Below are 27,445 nucleotides of genomic sequence, written 5' to 3' on the forward strand. Positions count from 1 at the left end.
TATGTATGTTCTCCTCCAATAGACTGTGAGCTCCTCAAGGACAGGAACTGTGTGTTAGTCACTGCTGTATCCCCAGCGCCTAGCACAGTGCCTGGCACACAGTAGGTGCTCAATAAATGTTTATTCAAAGGATGAATGAGTCCTGGTTCCAATTATGGTGACCTCAGCCCTATACTATGGCAGGTAAGAGGAGAGAGGAGAATCCATACAGCCATCATGGTTGGCTGAGCCCTCATATAACACCGCAGGCAGGTACTGCCTTTGCCCACATCTACACCTATCCTTAGACAACAGGGTCTACGGGAGCCCAGGGCTGTTTTCAGCTAGGCCTTTCCGTCACCAGGTGCTACTGGTGACTTCTGAACTTCTTCCTACACTTTGCCACTGTATCGCCACTATTTCCTAGTCCCTGGGTGGGGCTAAGTGGTGGAAATGTCAGCCCCAGTGGGTAAGGCGGGACAAGAACTTCTTGAGTTCTGACCCCATCACATATTTATTTATTTATTTATTTATATTTTTGCGGGTCTGGGGATGGAACCCAGGGCATTCAACCTCCGAGCTACACCCCTGCCCTATTTTTTATTCTTTTAAATTTGAAACAGGGTCTCACTAAGTTGCGGAGGGCCTAGGTAGCTGAGGCTGTCCGCGAACTGCGATCCCGAAAGCTGGGATTACAAGCAGGCGCCACCACACCCGGCTCCCATCACGTGCTTAAAAGGCAGTCGCCTCTGGGTCTGTGGTAGGTGAACTCTCCAGGACTGCACAGCCTCGCTGAGCCAGGGCCCAAGCGCCCGGACGTGGAGGCCAGTGTCCAGAAGGTGGCGCTGTGGAGCCGGCGAGGGCGGGCGGGCCGCCCAGCTGGAGCAGCAGCCAGGGCGGGGCCTGCGGCTCCTAGAGAGGCTCCAGCTAGCGTCTTCCCGTCGCTGGGCCGTGCCCCCTCACCCTGAACTGTCCCTGGGCAGCTCCAGCCTCGCCTCCCCGACGACCTCCATGGCTCGGGAACTGCTAATTTTCTCCTCGGCGTCCCCACCTCCACTTTCCAGGGGAAATTTAGCATTCTATTGAATGTCTCCTCCCCATTGGCCAGTCCTGTTCTAGCCCCGCCCCTTCCTCCTCCCCCAACCCCGCCGCCTGGCAGGTGAGCGCACAGCTCTGCGGCGTCCTGCGCCGGCCGCCCCGGGGCGCTGGAGTGAGTGGTCCGCGTTTAGCTACACTGACGCTTTCTACCTTGAAATCGGAGAAGGATCCGGGCGCCTGTGACATCGTTTGCCAGTGGAGTGCCCCGGCGGCCCGCGGCTCGAGCCCGCGCTCCTGGAGCGCTGGCGCAGAGTCGGGCCGACGCTGCACCAGCGACCCTCGAACACGACCCCTGGCCGCCCTTTGGCGCCAGTAGACTCAAGCGCTTCTCTTCACACCTCCCCCGGGTAGCGTTTCTGGACCCTTGCGGGCCGATCCCACATTCTCAAACAGGTCCAGAAGGGACACAACAAAATACTCCATAGACGTCAGCCGTGGTGGCCCACGCTTATTAATCCCGGTACTTGGGGGACTAAGACGGGAGGATCACGGGTTCCCGGCCAGCCTCAGCTACGTAGTGAGACCATCTGCGACTTAGACCGTTTCAAATAAAAATAAAGAATTAAAAAAAAGGACTAGGGGCATAGCTCTGACGAAGAATGCCACTGCGTTTAATCCCCACCACTGAGGTGGGGGGGGGTCCCCAAAGCCTTGTGGTTTACAACTCTCCCCTCCTCCACCCTACATCGTTTAGGGATCCGGAAATAGCCCTCTCTCCGGGAATATGGGGACTTCGGGGCCTTTTTCAACCCCAAAGAGGAACATTCTGGTAAGACAGTTGTAAACTGTAGGCTTGGCGACCTGAGCTAAGAGGAGGAACTAAGTCCAGCAAAACCGCCCTATTTGGGTCTCGGTGTGATTCTCTGGTTGGTAAATTGAGATAGAGCAAACAAGGGTCGGGTAGATTAGGTTCACCAAGGTGGGCCTAGGTAGGTAGTGCTGGAGACTGTTTAGGAAGAGGCCATCTGCCGGAATGCAGACTTAAGTTATCACAGGCCTGTCTTGATATTTACAACCTGGTGGAAGGACAGTGGGATGCCAGTAAGTAGTAGGTAAAAAAAAAAACAAAACCAAAAGGCATGGTGGTGTGTGCTTGTAATCCCAGTACTTGGGAGGTTGAGGCAAGGAGGATTGGGGGTTCAAGGTCAGCCTCAGCAATTTAGCCAGACCTTTAGCGCCCTGCTTAAAATAAAAAATAATAGGAAGAGCTGGGGGTGCCGCCCCGAGGTAGGATCCCCCAAAGGTTCAGTTTCCTGTATAAAAAAGAAGAAAAAAGACAAAAATCCAAAAGCAGCTAAGGGTGATGATACACACCTGTAATCCTGGTATTTGGGAGGCTGAAACAGGAGGACCACAGGTTGGAGTCCAGCCTCTGCAACTCAGACCTGTATCAAAATAAAGAGAAAGGGCCGGAGGTATAGCTCAGGGGTAGAATATCCTTAGGATTAATCCCAAATACCAAGAAAAAAAGAAAGAAAAGAAAAAATATGAAAGCACGAAAAGAACCCTGGTTTGCTTCTGCTTTTAACTCCAAGTTTGCCTCCCCTTCTAACTTTCTTCCCTACCTCCTCTAATGCCTGTTTCTACTAAAGCACCCACTAGGCATCACCTCTTCCAGGAAGTCTTCCCCAGCTCTCCCCCCATCCTGCCCGTCTCTTTGAGCTTCTATAGCATTCTGAGTCCAGTTGAATCCTTCCATTTGCCGCAGTGGCTTTCATGACCTACTGATATGACTGATTTCTTCAGTAAAAGTTCCAAACAGAGGATGGACCTGAAGTCAGAGCTACCATCGGGTTGTTTGGGGAAACCTTGGAATCCGAATGGAGAGGAAGGTCATGAGGAAGATTAATCCTGTGGTTCAAAATATGCCATGCCCCAAGTTTCTGGGCAGAAAGGCCCCTGTGAAACAAATTTCTCAGGCTGGAAGGCGAGCAGCTGTTTGCTCCTGGGGATGGCTGAGCTTCGGGCAGGCCAGAGATCCCTCACCTTACACTCAAGCCAGTGAGAGGCTGAAAAGCCTAGGACTCTCCGACCTTCCTCCCCCTCACGTTCTGGAGAATTCAGTGAGAAGAATCATGTTTTCTACTGCTGTTTTTTTCTTTTTCTTCTTTTTTTTTCTTTTTATTTTTTTGCAGGTCTGGGGATGGAACCCAGGTGCATTCGACCTCCCAGGTACACCCACCCCTTGCCCTATTTTTTATTCTTTATTTTGAAACAGGGTCTCACTAAGTTGCAGAGGGCCTCAGCCTCCCTAATGCTGGGATCACAAGCCTGCGCCACCTCGCCTGGCATACTGTTGTTTTTCAAAAGCGGGAAGAGAAACTGAAATGTAGCACGAGTGTCTTGCTATACAGTAGCTGGGTCTTTAAAAACCAGAACTGTGGGAGGCCAACACTGCGGGAGGGGTAGAGGAGCCACTGACCCCCCCCCCCAGCAGCTTAGCTAGGTGGGTGGTCCAGGGCAGGAAGGGCCACCAGCGGGCAGGTGATGTGCTGAGGGCGGAGCATTCCCGCGCCACAAAGAGCACTCTTCTCTCCCGCTCCTGTGCGGACTAGGAATGCTTGTGAACAGCCCCCAAAGGAAAGCAAGATAGGCCTCATAGTCAGCTTCCCCAAAGGAAAGCAAGATAGGCCTCATAGTCAGCTTCCCTGCCCGCCCGGCCCTGCAATCTGTTCCGGCCTTCCTTTTCAGGATGCCCATCTTAGCCCCCCAAAAGTCACAGAGGAGAGAAGAGTGAGGAGAGACAAGAGACAGAAGCCCTGACATGGGTTTTTCAGTATGTTTTTGACTTCACAGCCAGTTGCTTAAAATGAAACAGAGGGCAGCCAGAATACACACCCAAATGCAAAAAAAGTGAAGGCAAACACAGAATAAACCACAGAATACCATGAACCCCACCAAAACCAAAAAATGAAAATCCAAACCCCCTCAGCTTTATATATATACATACATACATACATACATACATATATGTATGTATGTATATATATATATATTTATATATTTTTTTTGTGTTTTTTTTTTAAAAAGGGCGAACAACTTCAAAACCAACTGGGCAGGATGCTGGGGCTGGGGAGCAGTCCTACAGAAGGGGGTCCAGAAATGCCCCCGGGAACAAAGAACAAACGCAATACAAAGAAAATAAACCACCAGTGCTCCCGAGTGGGTCAGGAGCCTCCAGAGAACAGATTGTCCCATCCTCAAACCGGCTTTTTTTTTTCTTTTTTTCTTTTTTTTTATTTTCTTCTTTTGTTGTTGTAGTTTAGCACCTGTACAATTAAACTATACCATCTCCAACCAGAGCCTGCCATGACAAGGCCCTCCTGCCTCTGGATGGTACATACTCTACAAGGATTGTTCGGAAAAATAGCAATCGATAGAAAAGTAAGAACAAGAGTAGGAAAGAGGGTGCCACAGAGGGGCAGGGACAGGGAAGCAGCCCCGCTCCTCTCTCCCTCTCCCCAACAGATAGATCCATCTAGGGGAGGCCTGGGCCCCCCGCCTCTCATCTCCAAGTCCAGTGGAGCGCAGGCTGGAAACCGGTCTCCTGCCCTCCTCTAGGAAGCAGCTGGATTTCGCGTCTGGCAGTCAGTCCCAGAGCCCTCCACGATTCCAAAGGAGAATAGGGAGGAAGAAGAGAAGAGAGAGAAAGGGAGTGCTGGGAGTCTGGGAAAGGCTAGAGATGGAAGGGGTGAGGGCTGGGAGGTCAGAGGCTCAATATCTTGAGAGGGGGAGGCCAGGATGGGGTGGGACGGGTGGAAGAGCCAAAACTCCATATTGTGCACTTGAGGGGAACAGTGAAAGAATGCGAGGGCACCCTCACCCCTCAGGCTCCTTCTCAACTCTCCTTTATTAGGGTATTTATGAACCACTCACCCCACAATTGTCCTCTCCCTAGTAAACACTAATCTCAGGATGGCGGGGCTGCTGCCAAGGGCAAGGAGGAGAAAAACCGGCAAGGGACAGGGGAGCACCAAAGCCTCAGGATTGACCCCCAGCCCTCCGGCTCTGGGCCAGTACAAGTTGATGTCTTCCACCCTGCCCCTCCCCAGGGGGGAGAAAACAACCCAAGGATAACTTCATCAGAGGAAGGGAGCAGCCCCAAAGCTTACCCAGAAAGAAAGAGAAAGGAGGTAAAGAAAGTCCCTCAATACAACAAGTTGTCTCAAATTATCACAGTGATACAGACTTCTCAGAAACCAATGAAACAATACAAATTAAATACTAATAAAATAAATACTATGGAAGACAGAAGAACACAGGGGGATGGAAGGGGACACTCAGATTTGGGCTTTTCTCATTTCTCCTCGGGACAGGCTGCAGCCACGCAGGCCCGCATTCTGCATTCCGTCTTGGTAACGCACAAGGGGCCATGACACCACTTCCCACCACCCCAGGACCTTCTGTCTTCAATGGCAGAGTCCAGCTTACCACCCCCCTCACCAACCACAAGAACGATGACGATGACAGGGAGAAGAGAACTAACGTAACCAAAAAATGCAACACAAATCCAGTCACTAATGCTGGCATTGATAAGGCGGCTTCTTGTTGGTCCGGATTATTGCCTCATTCTGCAGTCCGGTGCTCCATGGGGGAAGACATGGGAGGTGGGGGAGGGTGAGCTTGGAAGGAGAAAGAACCGGGAGGGGCTGTTTTTCCGTCAACTCTTCCAAGACTGGAATTCCACCTCAGACCCTAGGAGCCGGAGCAGCTCAGGCTCATACCGCACCAGCTCCACAGTCTCAGAGGAGCCTGGGGGAGATCTGTCGTCCAGGCCACCAGGCCTCTCGGCAGGGGTCAGCAGCTGACTCAGAGCCACCTGCCTGTAGAACTCGGCCTTGGGCAGGGTGGTGATTTCAAAGTGCGGAAACCGAGCCTGAAAGATCCTGGAGGAAAGCTTCAGCCGCTTCAGGACATCAGTAAAGAGGAACCAGTTGCAGGGCCTGAGAAGAAAAGGCTGGGGATTAGGCAAGGCTCCGTCCACCAAACACTGGAAGGCCCGGTGATCCCAGGGCCGAGCCTAACTCCTCCATCTCCTGGAGTTACCAGCTGCCTACTACTACCTGCTACTTCACGGGCACCTTGGGGAGGCCGAGACAAATGTTTTCTCCGGTCCCTGACGCCGCCTGGCCCAGCTTCAGCTGAGCATCAGTGAGCACTCAACCCATGAGCTAGCACCTTCCAAAAAGAGCAAGCAGGACGGAAGGGAAGGGGGCTCTCAGAACCAAAGCCGCTTAACCAGCACCCCTGTGGTCTGGGCTCTATCATGTGGCGGGCCGATCCTTCCTGCAGACCCCTGGCCTTGTTCTCTAGTATCTTCTCCAGCACAGGGAGAGCAGTGGAGAAAGGCCTAAACTGCGGGTAATCTAAAAGGCATTTCTCTTTGGCTCTGGAATGCATTAGACAAGTTTTTTCTCCAGGGGCAGCACCATCGGTTCTGCAGGCCCGGGGCTCCAGCTCACATTACAGCCAGTCTGCCTTTGCTGAGCACGCCCGACTGGGCAGCAGCTGGGAGGGGTGCTGGGGAGGCGGGACAAGGCCAAACTAGGAAGGCAGGCTGCATCCTCACGTTAGCGATCTGGATTTATAGGCCTTTCCCTTCTAGCCATCCTACTGTCCCCGTTCAACCCTCTGCTACCTCTGGCCCGGGCTATTACTCTTTGCCAAAGGTCACTTCTGCACATCCACCAGTTCTCACTGGATCTTGTTACAACTAAGTTTTGATCTTGTTTTTTGTTTTGTTTTTGCAATGCGGAGGATTGAACTCAGGAACATTGTATATCTAAGCTACAACCCTAGCCCTCTTTTTTAAGATGTTTAAGACAGGGTATCACTAAGTGTCTAGGCTGGATTTCAATTTGTGATCTTCCTGCCTCGGCCTCGGAGTCGCTGGGATTACAGGCAAGTGAAAAAACTGCAATATACAGAGATGATCTTCTACTCTTCTGTCTCAACAGCTTTCAAAGACTCCCCAGTGCCTTTACAAAAATACTTCCAATTCTTGGCGTAATATTACATAAGACCTTCCAAAGATGATACCATTGGATCTCTTCAGCCCAATCTCCACCCACATCCCCCCCCACCAAGCGGCAGCCACATGACACAGGCCTACCCTTGCTTTTGAACTTGTGGGCCTCAGTGCCATGCCCCATGTCCTACCCTTGTTCCTGGCCCACTCGGGATGCCAAAGCACCAGTAAAATCTTCCCAGGTATAGCGGGGTGCTCAGCCCACCTCTCATGGGGTGCTTGGTTCACACCCCTACTGTAAGACTTCCGACAGAGTCCACTTCAGATAGACCGGGAAAGCGCCGTTAACTATGGTCCTCTCTAGAGCCTAGGGCAGACTGGAACTTTTAATTCTCATTTGACACACTTTGGGAACTATTTAAGCTTTTTATAATAATAAATCTGCTTAGAACATTTGGTCTTTTATTAGTGTTAATTATACTTGTCTATCTACTGCACTAGACTGAGTTCTTTGAAGGCCAGAGCTGTGTTCTGGTCCTCAGGGTTTGACCTGGTGCAGCTGCTTAAGATATGTATTATGAAATTGAATGTTATGGACACTGCTTAAAATGTCTACTCAGACACATAATCCTTATCCCTAGAGTGCAAGTTTCTTCCAAATGATGGTGAACTCTGTCACCTCACAAGATTAAGGAATAATATCCTGGGTGAAGAGAAAGAGTAGCCAGGTGCAGTGATGCACGTCTGTAATGCCAGAATTTGGGAGTCCGAGACAGTAAGGTTGGAGGTTCAAAGATAGCCTCAGCAACTTAGTAAGGACCTCTGCACTTTAAATTTAGTGAGACCCAATTTCAGAATTAAAAATAAAGCCAGGCGTGGTGGTGCACACTTGTAAACACAGCATTTGGGAGGTGGAGACCGGAGGACCGCAGTTCACTGACAACCTCAGCTACTTAGTGAGGCCCTCCGCAACTTAGTGAGACCCTGTTTCAAAATAAAGAATAAAATATTAGGGCAGAGGGTATAGATGGGAGGTCGAATGCTCCTGGGTTCCGTCCCCAGACCTGGAAAAAAAAATAGGGCTGAGGATGTACCCATGAGGCAGAATGCCCCTGGGTTCAAACTCTAGTATGAGAGAGAGAGAGAGAGAGAGAGAGAGAGAGAGAGAGAGAGAGAGAGAGAAATCAACCATATACTTTGACCATCTCTATCCAAGAATAGGAGAAAAGATTCTTCAGAATATTCCTGCTGTGCTGGTCATCAGAATCTAGTTGTGTGTGTGTGTGTGTGTGTGTGTGTGTGTGTGTGTGTGTGTTATTGCTGATTGAATCCAGGAGTATTCTACCTCTGAGCTACATCTCCAGTTCTTTTTCTTTTTCTTTTTTTAGGTATTTACTGGGTATTAAGCCCAGGGCATTCAACCTCCTAGTTACATTCCCAGCTCTTTTGATGGTTTTGTTTGTGTGTGTGTGTGTGTGTATGGTACTGGGGGTGGAACCCAGGGGCTTTTTCTACCTACGGGCTATACTCCCAGTCCTATTTTATACTTTATTTGGAAACAGGGTCTCACTAAATTGCTGCGAGCCTCACTAAATAGTTGAGGCTGGCTTCGAACCTGTGCGATCCTTCTGTCTCAGCTTCCCAAGCGCTGGGATTACAAGCGTGCGCCACCATGCCTGGCTTTTATGTTTGGTTTTGAAACAGGGTCTTGGTAGATTCCTGAGCATCTCAATACATTGCTGAGGCTGGCTTCAAACCTGCAACCTCCCCGCCTCAGTCCCCCAAGTATAGGGATTATAGGTATATATCACCATGCTTTGCTCTTATTTTTTATCTTGAAATAGGGTCTTACTAGGTTGCTGAGGGTCTCGCTATATTGCTAAGGCTGGCTTCAAACCTGTGACCCTCCTGTTTCGGCCTCCAAGTACTAAGATTAAAGGTGTGCGCCAACATGCCCGGCTTCTACTTCTTAAAGACCCAAACTGTCCATGTTGTGCTATAGCTGTGGGGAAAGGAAGTTCCAGAAGAAGCACTAGAGGATACCATGTCAGGAAGGCAGCCTCACTGGTACCCAGCTCTGGGCTAACCGATGGAGTGGTGCATGGCCCTTGGTCACCCTTTTTCTGCCTGCACCTAAAGCAGACTACTTTGGTCCTTTTACTGCCTGCAGCCCAAGATCTTATTTCAGAGAAGGAGTGCTAAACACTTTGGAATTAATTCACGGTGCAATACTATATCCTAGAGACCCCACCCTGCCCTCAGGGATCAGCTTCTGCCAAGAAGAATAAGGACCCAAAGCACCTGAAACTTGATCCCTACTACTATCATCATATAGGCTATTTTTATTCTTATCAGGCCATGGGGGAAGGGATGCAAAGGTTCTAGTGAGCTTTGTAGATGGAAATGGAGGGGCCCACTTGATACATTCCTAATTCATCATCAACCCAGCTTCCTAGCCTATGCTTGTCACACTAGTTTGCTTTTTTTTTTTTTCTCTCGTGGTACTGGGGGTGGAACCCAAGGGCTTTTCTACCTCTGAGTTATACTCCCAGACCTATTTTTTATACTTTATTTGGAAACAGGGTCTTACTAATTTGCTCTATTTTTGAAACAGGGTCTCACTAAGTTGAAAAGGGCCTAAGTAGCTGAGGCTGGCTTTGAACCTGTGTGAGCCTCCTGTCTCAGCCTCCCAAGCGCTGGGATTACAAGCGTGCGTCGCCAAGCCCAGCTTACTTTGCTGTTTTTTAAAATATAGGGTCTGGCTGGGCAAGGCCAAGCACACCTATAATCCCAGTACAGGGGAGGCTAAGACAGGAAGATTGCAGGTTTGATGCCAGCTATGGCAATTTAACTAGGCTCTCAGCAATTTAGTGAGAATTTGTTTCAAAAATAAAAAATAAACTGGGTGTAATGGCACCCACTTGTAATCCCAGTACTTGGGAGGCTGAGACAGGAGGATCACAGGTTCGTGGCCAGCCTCAGCTACTTAGTGAGGCCCTTTTCAACTTAGTGAGACCCTGTTTCAAAATACAGAATAAAAAATAGGGCTGGTGGTATAGCTCAAAGGTAGAATGCTCCTGGGTTCCATTCCCAGTACCACCAAAAAAAAAAAATAATAATAAATGAAAAATAGGACTGGGGGTGTAGCTTGGAAGTAGAATGTCCCTGGGCTCAATCCCCAGTACCACAAAAATATTAAAAATAAGAAGCCAGGTGTGATGGTACACTAATGAGACTTTCAGCAGTCTAATGAGATCCTATTCCAAGACAAAATTACTTTATTTTTGTGGTACTGGGGATTGAACCCAGAGGCATTCTAACTCAGAACAACACTCCCCAGCTCCCTTCCTCCATTCCTTCCTCCCTTCCTTCCTTCCTTCCTTCCTTCCCTCCCTTCCTTCCTCCCTCCCTGGGGACTGAACCAAGGGGCATTCATTCTACCTCTGAATCACACCCCAGCTGCCCTATTTTTATTCTTTATTTTGAAACAAGTCTAAGTTGTGGAGGGCCTCACTAGCTCTTGCCACAAACCTGTGATTCTCCTGTCTCACCCTCTGTGCCTGGCTTTTACGTATTTTTTATTTATTTATTTATTTATTTATTTATTTATTTATTTATTTATTTATTTATTTTGCAGTACTGGGGATGGAACCCAGGGGCATTCTACCTCTGAGCTACACTCCCAGACCTATTTTTTATTCTTTCTTTTGAAACATGGTTGCACGATGTTGTGAGAACCTGCGATCCTCCTGTCTCAAATTCCCAAATACTGGGATTACAAGCATGCACCACCACACCTGGCTTACAAAATTTATTTTTAAAAAGTCTTGGGTAGCCAGGCATGGTAGTGCATACTTGTAATCTCAGTACTTGGGAGGCTGAGACAGAAATATTTCCGGTTCCAGGCCTGCTTCAGCAACTTAGCAGGGCCCTATTTCAAAATAAAAATTAAAAAGTGCTAGAGGAGCCAGGCGTGGTGGTGCACGCTTGTAATCCCAGCATTCGGGAGGCTAAGACTGGAGGATCACGGTTTGTGGACAGCCTCAGCTACTTAGTGAGGCCCTGGGTAACTTAGTGAGACCCTGTTTCAAAATAAGGAATAAAGCCAGGTTTAGTGGTGTGCGCTTGTAATCCCAGTGCTTGGGAGACTGAGACAAGAGGATCGCACAGGTTCAAAGCCAGCCTCAGCTACTTCATGAGGCTCTCAGCAACTTAGTGAGACCCTGTTTCCAAATAAATATAAAAATAGGTTTGGGAGTATAGCCCAGAGGTAGAAAAGTCCTTGGGTTCCACCCCCAGTACCACACACACACACACACACACACACACACACACACACACACGGAAGAAAGAAAGAAAGAAAGAAAGAAAGAAAGAAAGAAAGAAAGAAAGAAAGAAAGGAAGGAAAAGAAAAGAAAGTAGGGCAGGGGGTATCTTGGAGGTCAAATGCCCCTGGGTTCCATCCCCAGACCCTCAATAAAAAGTGCTAGAGGTAAAACACCCTTGAGTTCTATTCCTAGTACCAATAAAATACATAATATTTTTTTTTTTGAGGTACTGAGGGTGGAACCCAGGGGCATTTTACCTCTGAGCTATATCCTTAGCTCTATCTTATTGTTTATTTTATTTTATTTAATTTTTAAATTTTTATTTTTGGTGGTACTGGGCGTGGAACCCAGAGGCTTTCTACCTCCAGGCTATACTCCCAGACCTTTTTTATATTTTATTTGGAAACAGGATCTCACTAAGTTGCTGACAGCCTCACTAAGTAGCTGAGGCTGGCTTCGAACCTGTGCGATCCTCCTGTCTCAGCCTCCCAAGCGCGGGAATTACAAGCATGCACCACCATGCCCGGCTTATTGTTTATTTTAAAACAGGGTCTCACTAAATTGCAGAAGGCTTCACAAGTTGCTGAGGCTGACTGAGAACCTGGGATCCTCCTATCTGAACCTCCCAAGTACTGGGATTACTAAGCATGACCAGCCCAAGTTACACCATGTCCAGCTAGTCTAGTATTTTAAAAACAGATATCAAGCCAGGCGTGGTGGCACACGTTTGTAATCCCTGTGCTTGGGAGGCTGAGACAGGAGGATTGCATGGGTTCGAAGCCAGCCTCAGCTACTTAGTGAGGCTCTCAGCAACTTAGTGAGACCCTGTTTCCAAATAAAATATAAAAAAGGTCTGGGAGTATAGCCCGGAGGTAGAAAGGTGTGTGTGTGTGTGTGTGTGTGTGTGTGTGTGTGTGTTACTAGGGATCGCACCCAGGGGTGTTCTATCAGTGAGCTATATCCCCATCCCTTTTTATATTTTTTATTTTGGAACAGGGTCTGAAGCTGGCCTCAAACTCACAATCCTCCTGTCTTAGCCTCCAAAGTCCTGGAGTGGCAGGTGAACATCACTGTACCTCATTTCAGTTCTCTTTTGAATTATGAAATAAAGAGTCAATTTGGTTGAATGTAAAATTAAGTGTCAGATATTCTCTTGTCTCCATAAATGGGAGCTCCCCATATCAAATGCATAGTCATCTGAGCTGGTAGCGTGAACGCAATCACTTTGCCAATATCAAGGCTATGAGAAACTGGACGTGAATTGCCTAAGGACCCTAGTGGCTCCCCAGCTATGGCAACCATATGTCCCAGCTTTTCTTTCCTTTCTTTCTCTTCTTTTCCTTTCTTCTTTCTTTTCTTTTTTTTTTTTCTTTCGGTGGTACGTACCAGGGATGGAACCCAGAGGCATTGTACCTTTGAGCTACAACCCCAGCCCTAGGTTTTAGTTTTCTTAGTTTTGAAACAGGGCCTCACTGAGTTGTGAAGGGCCTGCTAAGTGGCTGAGGGTGTCCACAAACCCCGATCCTCTGGTCTCCACCCGCCAAATGCTGGGATTACAAGCGTGCGCCACCACGCCCAGCTATTATGTCCCAGCTTTTCTAAGAATCCTGATTGCAACTTTTCTGTCTGGCTGTCCCCAAAACTACAAAAATGTTCTAGAGATTCTAATAGTTCATCAGCCCAATATCTCCCACATTATCTCTCACACACAGAACAGTGCGCAAAGCCTTTGAAGAGTAAATCCAGATCTGGGGTTCAGGAGATATATACAGTCAATGAACATGGTATAGACCAGAGAGGTCCATGTATCTCTTGTTTGAACCTAAGTTATGCTCCATCTGGGATGCAGGGTCAGGCTGGCCCCTTTCACGCATTATCTTTCCTATGCTCCTTTGCCAGGCCTTCATTTCCTGGAGAGCTCCATCTTCCCTGGGAGGCAGGCCAAGGATTGCCAGGATCTGGTACTTAGTCCCTGAAGATCTCTCAGACACTTACCCATGGGACACTGACACTTGAAGGTTGTAGCAAGGGAGAAGAGGCTTGTCTGAGAGTTCGAACATGAAATCATCCTCTTCCACATCATCTCCTTCTTGATCAGCACTCCCAGGAGGATTATGCAGGAGGTCACAGGCAAACCCATCTTTTTCCTCTGTAAAGAGAATACACAGGGAATTAGGACTTCACTATAAACACAAAACCAAAGAAATGCTCCAACCAGAAAAAAGGGCCTAGGGGGGTTGCTTAGGAGATAAACGACAAGGACATAGGTCTCTGGCTGGGACTGAGGTTTGCTGAGCCTCAGGATACACCATGGCTCACAGCATGTGAACATTCTAGCCTGGAAGGAAGTATTCATTACATTCCTCTACCCTCTGATTGAAAAAAGCAAGGTGATGTGAAGGATGAGATGCCCAGATGGTGGAGATGGAAGCCTGAAGATACAATCAACAAAGACAAAGTAAAAACACCTGCCATTCTCTGGGCACAGCTTTCTCAAGTTGCCTTACTGCATGATTCTAAAGCTTCTGGACTCTGATGGTTCCACACTTTGGGTGTGACCTCCTGCATTTTATCCCAACCTTCTCCAGCCCCAGCTTCCCCCGAGCTTAGGAGGAATGGGTGCTTCCTTTGATCTTTAGCTCCTGGCCCCATGGGCAAGTGCTAGATGCCCACCACAAGTGGAGCTGGATCTTCCGAGAGGAAAAGCTTGAGCCAGAAGATGTTCAGGAAACAGTGGCTATAGCAAAACCCTGCCTTACCCAGTGCATGGTGGGGTAGGGTAAGGAGAGAATGACGGCTACCAGATGTGGGGTTGGCTCTCTCTCGGGTGTGGGAGATATCAGAAGAGGTGGTGGTGCTCATGGGGTCTTCGGGCAAGGTTAAGACAAAGCAAGGGAGGAGAAAAGGATCTGGAAAGAGAAAATTTTAAATGTATCTAGGGGTGGGGAGTGGCAGAGGGCTAAGGACAGAGGGCTTTGTCCAAATCAGCGCTGTATCTCTTGATTGAGGCAAATGACTTCAGGAAGTCAGGATTCAGGCTTGGGCTGAAAGGTCTGCAAGGTAACAGGTGAGAAAAGGATACCTGCACAGAGTGACTCCTATCTTTGGATTCTTCAAAGGGAAACCCACATTGACTCCCCTGCTTCCCTGAGCCACAGATAAGGGTGGGATTCTTCCCATGTAAAGCTTACCCAAGACGGAACTGCTGTAAAAGTCCCAGGATACACCAGGATCACCTTCTGCTCGACCCTGAAGATCCGAGAGGTGATCTGATGAAAGAAGAGAAGGTGGTGAGACAAGGATGGTAGGCTGGACAGGGAATTTCCAGGAATGTCCATTTGTATGGGGCAGGTAAAGCAGGAGGAGGGAAAAAGGGGCCACAGAAGGGCAGGAGTGACCAGGGAACCATCACCCAGGGAGCCCCTGACTGAGAACCAGCAGCCAGGAGCCTAATCCATTAATCCAGCCCACTGACTACCTGGGATTTGGCTCAGTGTCTAATAAAGGAAAAAAAAATTGCCTCTCATATCTTAAAACTAGGAGATTTCACATAAAAATTCAGATTTCCAGCTTCTTGTGAAAAAAAAAAAGAGAGAGAAGGAAGATCTGGCAACACTGCATCTGCATTCCTGCATGTCGACAGCTGGCCGGAGGGAGCTGTGACATGTTTAGGGCCCCAGTCCCCACCCAGCCCTTCCTCCTTTACACACACATCAGCCTGAAGGTATGTAGTTGTTTTTTTTTTTTTTTTTTTCAGTACTGAAGAAACAACCTAGGGGCATCCAAATTATACCTCCAGCCCTATTTTTTATCTTTATTTGGAAACAGAGTCTAACTAAGTTGTGGAGGGCCTGCCTTAGTTGCCGAGGCTGGCCAAGAACCTGTGATCCTCCTGTCTCAGCCTCCCAAGCACTGGGATTACAAGCCTGTGCCACCACACTCAGCTTAGGTATGTAGTTTTGGGACCCCTGATTCAAACAGCATAGAGAATTCTTCTGCAAGCAGAATCCTAGACCAAACTCAGGTAGTCCCAATGTTGATATATCTATCCAATCATGATGTCTCATGTTTTTTATTTTACTTTGTTTTGTATTGGGAATTGAATCCAGGGGCATTATACCTCTGAGCTATACCCCCATCCCTTTTTATTCTCATGTTGAAACTAATCTGCTGAGGCTGGTCTTGAATCTGTACTCTTCCAGTCTCAGCCCCCAAGTACTGGCCCCCCCAAGTACACAGGACTGATGTCTTTACTTTAAATAATGAAGACAAGCCGGGCGTGGTGGCGCACGCTTGCAATCCCCGCGCTTGGGAGGCCGAGACAGGAGGATCGCGCAGGTTCGAAGCCAGCCTCAGCTACTTAGTGAGGCTTTCAGCAAATTAGTGAGACCCTGTTTCCAAATAAAATATAAAAAAGGTCTGGGAGTATAGCCCGGAGGTAGAAAGTCCCTGGGTTCCACCCCCAGTACCACCAAAAAAAAAAATAATAATAATAAATAAATAAATAAATAAATAATGAAGCCAAGCTGGGCATGGTGGCGCACGCTTGTAATCCCAGCACTTGGGAGGCTGAGACAGGAGGATTACGCAGCCTCAGCTACTTAGTGAGGTCCTTTGCAACTCAGGGAGACTCTGTTTCAAAATAAAGAATAAAAAATAGGGCTGGAGGTGTTGCTCGAAGGTAGAATGCCCCTGGTTGCATCCCTAGTTCCGCCAAAAAAAAAAAAAAAAATAATAATAATAATAATAAATAAGTAAATAATGAAGCCAGCCTCAGCAATTTAGTAAGGCCCTCCACAACTTAGTGAGATCTTGTTTCAAAATACAAATTAAATAGGACTGGGGGTATACTTGGAGGTAAAATGCCTCTGGTTTCAAACTCCAACACAAGAAAAAATAAGATAAAGTAAAGCCAGGCATGGTGGCACACCCCTGTAATCCCAGTACTTGAGAGGCTAATAGGAAGACTGCAGGTTTGAGGACAGCCTCAACAATATAGTGAGACTCTCAACAATCTAGGAAACCCTGCTTCCAAACAAAAAATAAAACAGGGCTGAGGGTGTAGATCAGAGGTGTAACGCCCTGGGTTCGATCCTCAGTACCACAGAAAAAAAGTAAGAAAGTGGCCAGAAGCAGAGTTCGGTGGTTGAATGCATGCTAAGTGTGTTCAAGGTCCTAGGTTCCATCCCCAGCTCCAAAAACTAGTCATAAAAAATGCAGCAAGATGTCGGGCGTGGTGGCGCACACTTGTAATCCCCGCACTTGGGAGACTGAGACAGGAGGATCAAAGCCAGCCTTAGCTACTTAGTGAGGCTCTCAGCAACTTTGTGCAGGTTCGAAGTCAGCCCCAGCTGGCTTAAGAGACCCTGTTTCCAAATAAAATATAAAATAGGTCTGGGAGTGTAGCCCGGAGGTAGAAGGCCCCTGGTACCACCAATAAATAAATAAATAAATAAATAAGCAAACCCAGAGCTAAAAACTGGTGTTTAAACAAAAGCACATGCGTGAATGTTCACTGTAGCTGCTGCTATTCATAGTACAATAAGGTGGAACAGCCCAAATGGCCATCACTAGAAAAATGAATAAACAAAATTGGATACACATCCCTATAGTGGAATATTATTTAGCCACAAAAAGGAACGGTGTATGGACACATACTATGATAAGCAGAAGGTTTTATGATGTTAAGATAGAAGCCAGAAACCAAAAGCCACATGAAAGAACAAAGAACTCATACATGTCACAACATGAATGAACCTTAAAACATGATGCTAAGTGAAAAAGCCAGTCACAAAGGCTACATGTTATATGATTCCATTCATATGGCATTTCCAGAATAGATAAGTTCACAGAGACAGAAAGCAGACTGGTGGTTGCTGAGGTTAGGGGGAGGGGATTGGACACTTGACTGCTAATAGGGATGGGGTTTCTCTCTGGGATGATGAAAAAGTTCTGAAACCAGAGAGTGGTAACAATTGTACAATACTGTTTACTAACATGTATGTTGGAGGGGGTGGGATGTGGAGGGAAATACTTCATATATATATAGATATATATGTATATATATATATGTATATATGTGCATATATGTATTCATATACATATATACACATATAAAGTATATGAATATATCACTTACTCTCACTATGAGTATAATTACAATGAGTAAGAATTTAAATTTCTTCCCTCTGCAACTCAGTGAGACCCTGTTTTAAAATAAATAATAAAAAATAGGGCAGGGGGTGTAGCTCAGAGTTCAAATGCCCCTGGGTTCCATTCCCAGACTTGCAAAAATAAATAAATAAATAAAAATTTCCTTTATATAATCCAAAAAATAATAAAATGGCTAGAGTAAATTTCATGTTATGTGTATTTTCTCACATTAAAATAACTTCCTTTATTTACTTATTTACTTTGGGAAATGGGGATTGAACCCAGAAGCATTCTACTATACTCCCAGTCCTATTTATTTATTTATTTATTTATTTATTTATTTATTATTTTTAGCAGTACTGGGAATGGAACCCAGGGGCATCCTACCTGTGAGCTACACTCCCTGTCCTAGTTTTTAGTCTCTATTTTTTTTTTTTGGTGGTACTGGGGGTGGAACCCAGGGACTTTCTACCTCCGGGCTATACTCCCAGACCTATTTTATATTTTATTTGGAAACAGGGTCTCACTGAGTTGCCGAGAGCCTCAGTAAGTAGCTGAGGCTGGCTTCAAACCCATGTGATCCTCCTGTCTCAGCCTCCCAAGCACTGGGATTACAAGCGTGCGCCACCACGCCCGGCTATTAGTCTCTATTTTATAACAGGGGTTCACTGAGTTGCAAAGGGCCTCATTAAGTAGTTGAGGCTGTCCACGAACCACGATCCTCCTATCTTAGCCTCAAATGCTGGAATTATACTGGGATTACAGGCATATGCCACCATGCCTGGGCTCTAAAACAACCTTTTTTTTTTTTTTGCAATACTGGGGGTTGAGTCCAGGGGCACTCTACATCCAAGCTACCCCCAGCCCTATTTTTTATTTTCATTTTTAAACAGTGTCTCATTAGGTTGATGAGTCTCACTACTTTCTGAGGCTGGCTTTGAACCTGCGATCCTCCTGTCTCGGCCTCCCAAGTACTGGGATTACAAGCCTGCACCACCACACCCGGCTTACAGCTACTTTAAAAACCACCTTTTTGTTTCCTAGCTCCCAAGACAGACCCCAGGTCACCCTTCACCTCCTTGTTTCCTAACTAGGCATCATCTGGCGAAACTGTTCTCTTAGTCCTACCTAGACAAAAAAGCAGGCCCAGTGGCTTTCATGAGAAATTCGACTGTGCCATATATGGGCACATGGCCCAGAAGTTGCCAATGTGTCCCTTAGTACAACTGGCAGGCTGACTCTGCTGTGTGTGGTTCCACCAGCCCTCAAGTGACAGCTGGGCAACAGAATGCGACAGAGTCCAAAGGGCACAGGTAAGCTGAGGGTGTCACCTGCAAAGCAAATCCCAGGAGGAAGTTGGCAGCCATTCTTAAAGGAGTGGAGCTTGTTTCTCCCGATGCAAGCGCCATCACACCCAGTATGCCTTCCCTCTGGGGCATCCCAGCATCTGCTATGAGCTACTGAAACCATTCGTTTTAGCCATATTCTAGGAGATGAAGGGTTTCTCCCAGTAGGGAAAGGGAGCCAGAGAGAAGCTTTCAGAGCAATGGCTGGGCAACCAGAGAGGGAACTCTAGTCATGTACATGAAGTCTTTTGTGAGTTCCAGGATACTCTGAGGTCACACTGCCAACTTCTAGACTCTTTGTTACCCTGTGCCGCCTGAGAGCTGGAAGTAGCTTCTTCCGGCAGCATCTGGCAGGTAGGTAGGAGTCTACTCTGAGCCTAGCCCTATGCTTAGTGTCAAGGCAGATAAAGGCATGCAAGTGGAAGTTCCAAAGAACTTTCGCTCACTATTATCTCCCCTGCATCTAAGCCCAGTGGCCGGCACATAAGAGCCTAATAGAGAAGGTGAGGCAGGAGGGAAGAGGCAAATAAGGAGAGGATTACTACAAGGTGAAACTCTAAAGTGCTGGCTCGACCAGCAGGCAAAACAGACGCTCAAACAGGGTCTCTTCCCCCATGGGAGGTCACATAAAGGTTCCATCTGAGCAGCCCCAGCATTCCACACTCCCGGAGCTCTGCTCCTCTCTAGGGACTGCCGGCCTTCAGAGCTCCTGGTGCATTCTTGCAATTTCCCACATTGCCTGTAAGTCTTTGTCCTGTACAGATAAATCTGCCTTCCTGAGGCAGCCGAAAAAGTTAGCTAGCACAACCAAAGATGCCCCAACTGGAACAGGCCTGTGAGTGGCACATGGGAGGAGCCTCACTGGAGGCTGCTCATAGATAGATGTTCATTAAAATCAGGGTGAAGGACGCCCATCCTTTCCCCTCGTTCTCCCAATCCCCACTGCCGGCTGCAACTTTCAGTCCTTCACTCTTATTCTTGCCTTTAAAAAGTGCCCTTGATTGTGTGCATGTATTTTCTGACATTCTGTTCCCCAATATGACATAAAATTACAATGCACAAAATAAAAAAATTAAAGTGCCCTGGGCCTAGGAACCCTCCCCTAAAAGAACTGAAACCATATACACATACATGCATGATCACAGCAGCATTATTGACAATGGCCAAAAAGGCAGAAGCCCAAATGTCTATCTGTGGATGGGGGGGAACGCAATAGGGTATATACAAAATGAAACATTATGCAGTCATAAAAAGGAAGGAAGTACTGAATAATTTGAACACATGGATGAACGTTGAAATCGGTACACTATATGAAAGAAGTCAGACACAAAGCACCACATTGTAATGGTTCCATTTATATGAAATGTCTTGAAGAGATAAATCCATAGAGCTACACTGCAAATTGAAGTTTGCTAGAGGCAGCAAGGAAGGGGGAATAGGGAATAGCTGTACAATGGGAGTAATGAAACTATTTTAGAACTAGAGATGGTAATGCCACTGAACTGTTCTCTTTTTACTTTTTTTATCTTGTCGTACTGAGGATGGAACCCAGGGACACTCTACCTGAGTTACACCCCCCAGCCATATTTTATTTTATTTATTTATTTATTTATTTATTTATTTATTTATTTATTTTGCAGGTCTGGGGATGGAACCCAGGGGCATTTAACCTCTGAGCTATACCCCCTGCCCTATTTTTTATTCTTTTTTTTGTGTGTGTGGTACTGGGGGTGGAACCCAGAGGCTTTCTACCTCCGGGCTACACTCCCAGACCTATGTTTTTTATATTTCATTTGGAAACAGGGCCTCACTAAGTTGCTAAGAGCTTCACTAAGTAGCTGAGGCTGGCTTGGAACCTGCGCGATCCTCCTGCCTCAGCCTCCCAAGCGCGGGGATTACAAGCGTGTGCCACCACACCCTGCTTATTCTTTATTTTGAAACCGGGTCTCACTGAGTTGCAGAGGGCCTCACTAAGTAGCTGAGGCTGTCTGTGAACCGCGATCCTCCAGTCTCAGCCTCCCAAATGCTGGGATTACAAACGTGCGCCTCCACACCCAGTTTATTTTTTATTTTGAAACATGGTCTCACTAAGTTGTGGAGGGCCTTGCTAAGTTGCTGAGGCTGGCCACAAACCTGTGATTCTGCTGGTAGCTAGCCAGTGTTCTTTTTATTTATTTATTCATTTATTTTTTGTAGTGATGGGGATTGAACCCAGGGGCATTTTAACTCTGAGCTACACCCCCAGCTCATTTTATTTTTATTTTGAAATAGGGTCTCTCTAGGTTGCTGAGAGTCTTTATGTTGTTGAGGCTCGCCACAAACCTGCAATCCCCCTGTCTCAGCCTCCCAAATACAGGGATTATAGGCATGCACCACCAGGCTCAGTTTAACTGTTCACTTTTAAATTGTTAATTTTAAACCAGGCGTGGTGGCGCACACTTGTAATCCCAGCATTCGGGAAGCTGACACCGGAGGATCGTGGTTCACAGGCAGACTCAGCTACTTAGTGAAGCCCTCTGCAACTCAGTGAGACCTGGTTTCAAAATAAAGAATAAAAAATAGGGCAGGGGGTTTAGCTCGGAGGTCGAATGTCCCTGGGTTCCATCCCCAGACCCGCAAAAACAAAACAACAAAAAAAATAGTTAATTTTAGAGCTGGGTATGGTAGCGCACACTTGTAATCCCAGCATTTGGGAGGCTGAGCCAGGAGGATTGCAGTTTGTGGGCAGCCTCAGCTACTTAGTGAGGCCCTTTGCAACTCAGTGGGACCCTGTTTCTTTCTTTCTTTCTTTCTTTTTTTTTTTTTTTTTTTTTTTGGTGGTACTGGGGGTGGAACCCAGAGGCTTTCTACTTCCAGGCTATACTTCCAGACCGATTTTATATTTTTTTATTTGGAAACAGGGTCTCACTCAGTTGCTGAGAGCCTCACTAAGTAGCTGAGGCTGGCTTCGAACCTGCGCGATCCTCCTGTCTGAGCCTCCTAAGCGCAGGGATTACAAGTGTGCGCCACCATGCCTGGCTGAGACCCTGTTTCTAAATAAAGAATAAAAAAAAATAGGGCTGGGGTGTACCTCGGAGGTAGAATGCCCCTGGGTTCCATCACCAGTACCACACACACACAAAAAAAAAATAGTTCATTTTATGTTATACGAACCTCTTGTCACAATACAATTTTTTATTTTTTTCACAATACAACTTTTAAAAAGTACCCTGAGTGCCGGGCGTGGTGGCGCACCCTTGTAATCCCCGCCCTTGGGTGGCGGAGACAGGAGGATGGCGCAGGTTCGAAGCCAGCGTGCTGGCTTAAGAGACCCTGTTTCCAAAAAAAAGCATAAAATAGGTGTATTCATTTCGAGTCATCCCCCGTGCTATTTTGGCATGGAGCTATATTTCTATTTTCTGTATTTCTGTGTTTTTAATAAACTTCTTTAAATCTTAAAGAAAAGTATAAAATAGTTCTGGGAGTGTAGCCCAGAGGTAGAAGGGCTTCCAGGAACCCCAGTACCACCAAAAAAAAAAAAAGGGTACCCTCAGGCCTCATTCTAAAAACAGAGCCTTTCACCTTTATTCCTAGGATCCCATCAAACCCCTCCCCATCTCCTCCCGCTAAGTCACCAGCTGAGGGACATGAAAGGAAAGATAAAACAAAAAGCAAGCAGTCACCAACATGGGATCATTCAGAAGAGGTCTCTGACAGTAAAAACAAAACCCTGTGATTCAGTGACCTGGTGAGGCAACGCTTTTGTGAGCGGAAGGAAAAGCAGTCCTGGTACTGGTACTGCGTTGGATGCCCAACCAAACGGAGGCAACTCTCCCAATCCCCACACTCCTTCCCAAGGAGGAGAGAAAAAACCAGTCTAGTTTCCTTTTCTCACTCTTTTCTTCAAAGATTCAAAGGTAAATCCATCACAGTCCTGCCTGTAACTTGGGGGAATGCTTCCCAGTGGCCTCTAGGAGGTTTGGACGGATTGGCCAAGAACAAGGTAGAAATGGTTTACTGTCTGGCCTCCATAACCCAGCACAACACCCAAAATCAAATAGATACTCAATATATGGATGGACAGATGAACTCCCTGGGTTCCACCCCCTAGTACCACCCAAAAAAATCAGGTGAAGCTTAGTACAGTGGCATACTCTTATATTCCTAGTACTTGAGTGGCTGGGACAGGAGGATCACAGGTTCACGGCCAGCTTCAACAACTTAGTGAGGCTCTTAGTAACACTCCCAGCCCTATTTTTTTTTTAGTATAATTTATTTGGAAAATAAGGCTCACTGAGTTGCTGAGAACCTCACTAAGTAGCTTCAAACCTGTGTGATCCTCCTGTCTCGGCCTCCCAAGCGCTGGGATTACAAGTGTGTACCAACACACCTGGCTTTCACTTGGATTTTTTAAAAGGCCCCAGTGTGGTGGTACAGAACTGTAATCCCAGTACTTGAGAGGCTGAGACAGGTAGATACAGGTTCAAGGATAGCCTCAGCAATTTAGTGAGATTTTTGTTTCAAATTTTAAAAATAATAAAAAGGCCGGGGGCATAGCTCTGAGGTAGAACACACCTGGGTTCAATCCCCAGTACCACAAATATAAGGCTGACTAGGAATTGGGATGGGTTAAAAGAACAAAGAAGGGAAAAAGGAGGGCTGGGGGTGTAGCTCAGTGGTAGAGCATGATAGGCATACCATGCATGAAGCCTTGGGACTGAGCCCCAGTACTGCCACAACAGAAACAAATAACTAGAGAAGGTGCTCATTTTAAACTTTTAACCTACTTCAAAGAATGGTTTCAACATTTAAACTCCTTTAGGGTTTTAGAGAAGGAGCTGGGGAAGAAGAGAGTCCTGCTGCTTACTAAGGTAGTCAGCGACAGTGTTATTTCGACCCAGAGAGCTTCGAAGACACTCAGGAGGGCAGTTTCTAGCCCAAAGGGACCCCCTAGACTAGACTAGTTTATGAGAGACAGAGTATCGTGCAAGGCCTTTACCATACCAGGAGGTTCTGGATGTTTATCCCTGCCACATTTCCCTGGGAATCCAGTGGAGTGTAGACAACACGTGTGTGTCTAAGAGAGAGCACACATGTACACAGTACGTGGGAGGAGGCCACAAGGCGTGTCCTCCTGGCAATGACTCGGCTGATGGAACCACTAGGATAACTGGCACAGGACAAATGGCTGAATGAACATCCCGAAGCTGCTCTGTCCCTCAAGGACAGGCGCCTTGCAAATCAGAGCTGGGGGGCGGTGGTGGAAAAGGCAACCCTCCCGCCTCCCTGGCTGAAGATCAACAGGGTCGACTGCGACCTGAGTGGAGGCTAGCTGAGCAGAAATCCTCAAGCAGCCTTCCATCACCCTCTCCGCGCACCCCTCCCTGGCTTCAGTAGTATAAAGGTAGCACTCCCCACCTGTCTCCTTCCATCAGAACCTTCAGGTCAAGCTCCTCTTTCTCAATCATCTGCTGCTTTAGTTAATCTTTACACAATAAACAAGTAAACCCCTGATTGCAAGCCTGGAGTTGCATATTTGGTGGGCAGGGTTTCAGTACTAAGGAGGGCCAATGCCTCGATCAGAGAAGAGACGTCTTGGGCTAGTCGGCTCCTAGTCCAAGAGGGGTTCTGCTATGAACACTGAGGACTCTGAAGAGGCTCAGAGATCCAATTCCCAGCTGCTCTGTCACTCAGGCAATCTGAAGAAGTAACCACAAGGGCTAAGTTGACTCCACGATGAGGTAGCGGGGCTTTTATAGTCAGAGGTAGAGTCTGAGAAGATGCCTACTGAACATGCCCAAGCTGAACTTCTCTCTCCTTTTCTCCTCCCCTCCCCAACTCAGTAGAGCTATCTACCTGCAGACAAAATAAATACACATCGGCTGGATGTGGGGCACTTATAATCCCAAGACTTGGGAGGCTGAGATAGGAGGATCCTAGTTCGAGGCCAGCCTCAGCAACTTAGCAAAACTCTTATTTCAAAATGTGAAAAAAAAAAAAAAAAAAAAACCGGGCATGGTGGCGCATGCTTGTAATCCCAGCATTCGGGAGGCTGAGACCTGGAGGATCACGGTTCGCGGACAGTCTCAGCCACTTAGTGAGGCCCTCTGCAACTCAGTGAGACCCGGTTTCAAAATAAAGAATAAAAAGTAGGGCAGGGGGTGTGGCTCATAGGTCGAATGCCCCTGGGTTCCATTCCCAGACCAGCAAAAAAAAAAAAAAAAAAAAAAAAAAAAGTAAAAAAAAGCCAGGCGTGGTGGCGCACACTTGTAATCCCAGCACTTGGGAGGCTGAGACAGGAGGATCGCACAGGTTCAAAGCCAGCCTCGGCTACTTAGTGAGGGTCTCAGCAACTTAATGAGACTCTGTTTCCAAATAAAGTATAAAATAGGTCTGGGAGTATAGCCCAGAGGTAGAAAAACCTCTGGGTTCCACCCTAGTACCACAAAAAAAAAAAAAAAATCAAAATATAAAAAAAAAACATTTAAAAGAGCCAGGCATGGTAGTTCACATTTGTAATCCTAGTATTTGGGAGGCGGAGACAGGAAGATTCTAAGTTTTCAGCCAGCCTCAGCTACTTAGTGAGGACCTCCACAACTTAGTGAGATCCTATTTCAAAGTACAGAACAGAGCTAGAAATGTAACTCGGAGATAGACTGCCCCTGGGTTCAATCCCCAGTAACACACACACACACACACACACACACACACACACACACACACACATTTAAAAAGGACTAGCTCCAAGTTAGAATGCCCCTGGGTTCAATCCCCAGTACCACACACACACACACACACACACACACACACACACAAAGGACCATTGGTTTGTGGTCCCTGCCATGGGCCTGAAAACCAGACACTTTTCCAGAAGGGGCAGGTGAGGAAGAGACAAAAACAGAGAGAAGAAGGGCAAATGCAGAGGGAATTACAGTTACCATCAGCAAGAGCTTCGAGGAATCAAGCTTCAGGGAGGGTCCCAGGGGTTCTACTTTGATCACAAAGAGAAATTGCAAAAACAACAGCAAAATGCTAAGCATCACTTCTTTGCTATGGCATCTCATTCATAGCACAGATCAACACATTTTGCCCCCAACTCAATCGACTAGAGGGGGTTGCTGTCCCACAGGGAGCCCTACCCCAGACACCTAGCAGTGAAATGGGTCCCCATGGGCTATGATACCAGGGCCCTGAGGAGGATACAGTGTGGAGGCTCAGCAAGAGTCTTTTGATTTGAAAGTAGCTAGGAATTTCTGAGAGGCTGAAGGAGACACGTGAAAAGGGCAGATATTCCTCAGGGGAGATGTCTGGGATGGAGGGGAATGAAGAGGATCCCATGACAGGTTTAGGTGTCAGACACCAGCCTCGGGACGCCAGTTGCAAGTCCAAGCCATTCTTACCGCTGAGAAAGCGCTTCATGGTGTCGCTGCTGGCCAGCTTCATGGCCGTCTGACCCGAGTAGGTAGCCAATGTAGGATCAGCTCCATAGGATAGCAAGAGCCAGATGGTCTCCAGGTTGTCATTGACCACTGCATCATGAACTGGCCTGTAGAGGTGATACAGGATGAGGACAAGAAGGCCTAAGTGGGAACAACTCCAATGTAATGTGGGCTCCTCGCTAGGGGAAGGGAACCATTTCTGGCCTATAACTCCCCATACCACCTGCCCACCTGCTCCCCTCTGTACCTCTTTCCCTTCCTTTCCATTACACTCTCTCTCTAATGTTGTCTTCCCACTCCACGTCTTGGGACAGTCCTTGGGGCACAATGCAAATCCACAGGTAGCTTGGAGTTCACAAGAGAATGGGTCCCTGATGGAGCCTCTGTTATAGTGGATGCAGGGTAGGTAATAAGTGAAGGACCCAGGTGACAGCCCAGGAGCAGTGATGAGCAGAGCAGCTCCATGCACCAGGCAGTGGCCAAACAAAGCACACACCTATTTGGTCTGAGTCCCCTTGCTCAGGTGCAATTGTGCTAAGACACAGCAGGTATATTTTAAAAAGCATAGAAGAGCCGGGCGTGGTGGTGTACGCTTGTAATCCCCGTGCTTGGGAGGCTAAGACAGGAGGATCACAGAGGTTCGAAGCCAGCCTCAGCTACTGAGTGAGGGTCTCAGCAACTTAGTGAGACCTTGTTTCCAAATAAAATATAAAATACATCTGGGAGTATAGCCTGGAGGTAGAAAGCCCCTGGGTTCCACCCCTAGTACCACACAAAAATAAAATAAAATAAAAAGCATATAGAAGAGCCAGGCATGGATGGCACATGCTTGTAATCCCAGTACTTGGGAGGATGAGACAGGAGGATGCAGGTTCATGGTCAGCCTCCACTACTTAGTGAGGCCCTCCACGACTTAGACCCTTTTTCAAAATGAAAGCTTAGAGGTAGAATGCCCGTGGGTTCCATCCCCAGTACCACAAAAAAAAAAGCATACAGAAGCCGGGCATGGTAGAATTGAATACTGTAATCCCAGTACTTGGGAGGCCGAGACAGGAGGATTGTAGGTTCAAGGACAGCCTCAGCAATGTAGTGACTAATAACAACCTAGAAAGACCCTGTTTCAAAATAAAAAATAAAATAACGCTGGGGGTGTAG

At 47.2% G+C, this 27,445-nt stretch overlaps 1 protein-coding gene across 2 annotated transcripts in view; it reads right to left on the reverse strand.

Moving 5' to 3' along the window:
* Positions 1–5,737: 5,737 nt before the first annotated feature.
* The window catches only part of BCORL1 (BCL6 corepressor like 1), a gene marked incomplete at both ends in the record, with an annotated part of 57,262 nt that continues 35,554 nt past the window's right edge, over positions 5,738–27,445 (reverse strand). For both annotated transcript variants that reach the window (XM_080718543.1, XM_080718542.1), the window contains 4 exons: positions 5,738–6,020; positions 13,369–13,522; positions 14,565–14,642; positions 26,252–26,397. In XM_080718543.1, the coding sequence (XP_080574669.1) occupies positions 5,738–6,020; positions 13,369–13,522; positions 14,565–14,642; positions 26,252–26,397 (661 nt within the window). The remainder of the gene's footprint in view (positions 6,021–13,368; positions 13,523–14,564; positions 14,643–26,251; positions 26,398–27,445) is intronic.

Source organism: Muscardinus avellanarius (assembly GCF_963383645.1).
Source record: "Muscardinus avellanarius genome assembly, chromosome: X".
Taxonomy (NCBI): Eukaryota; Metazoa; Chordata; class Mammalia; order Rodentia; family Gliridae; genus Muscardinus; species Muscardinus avellanarius.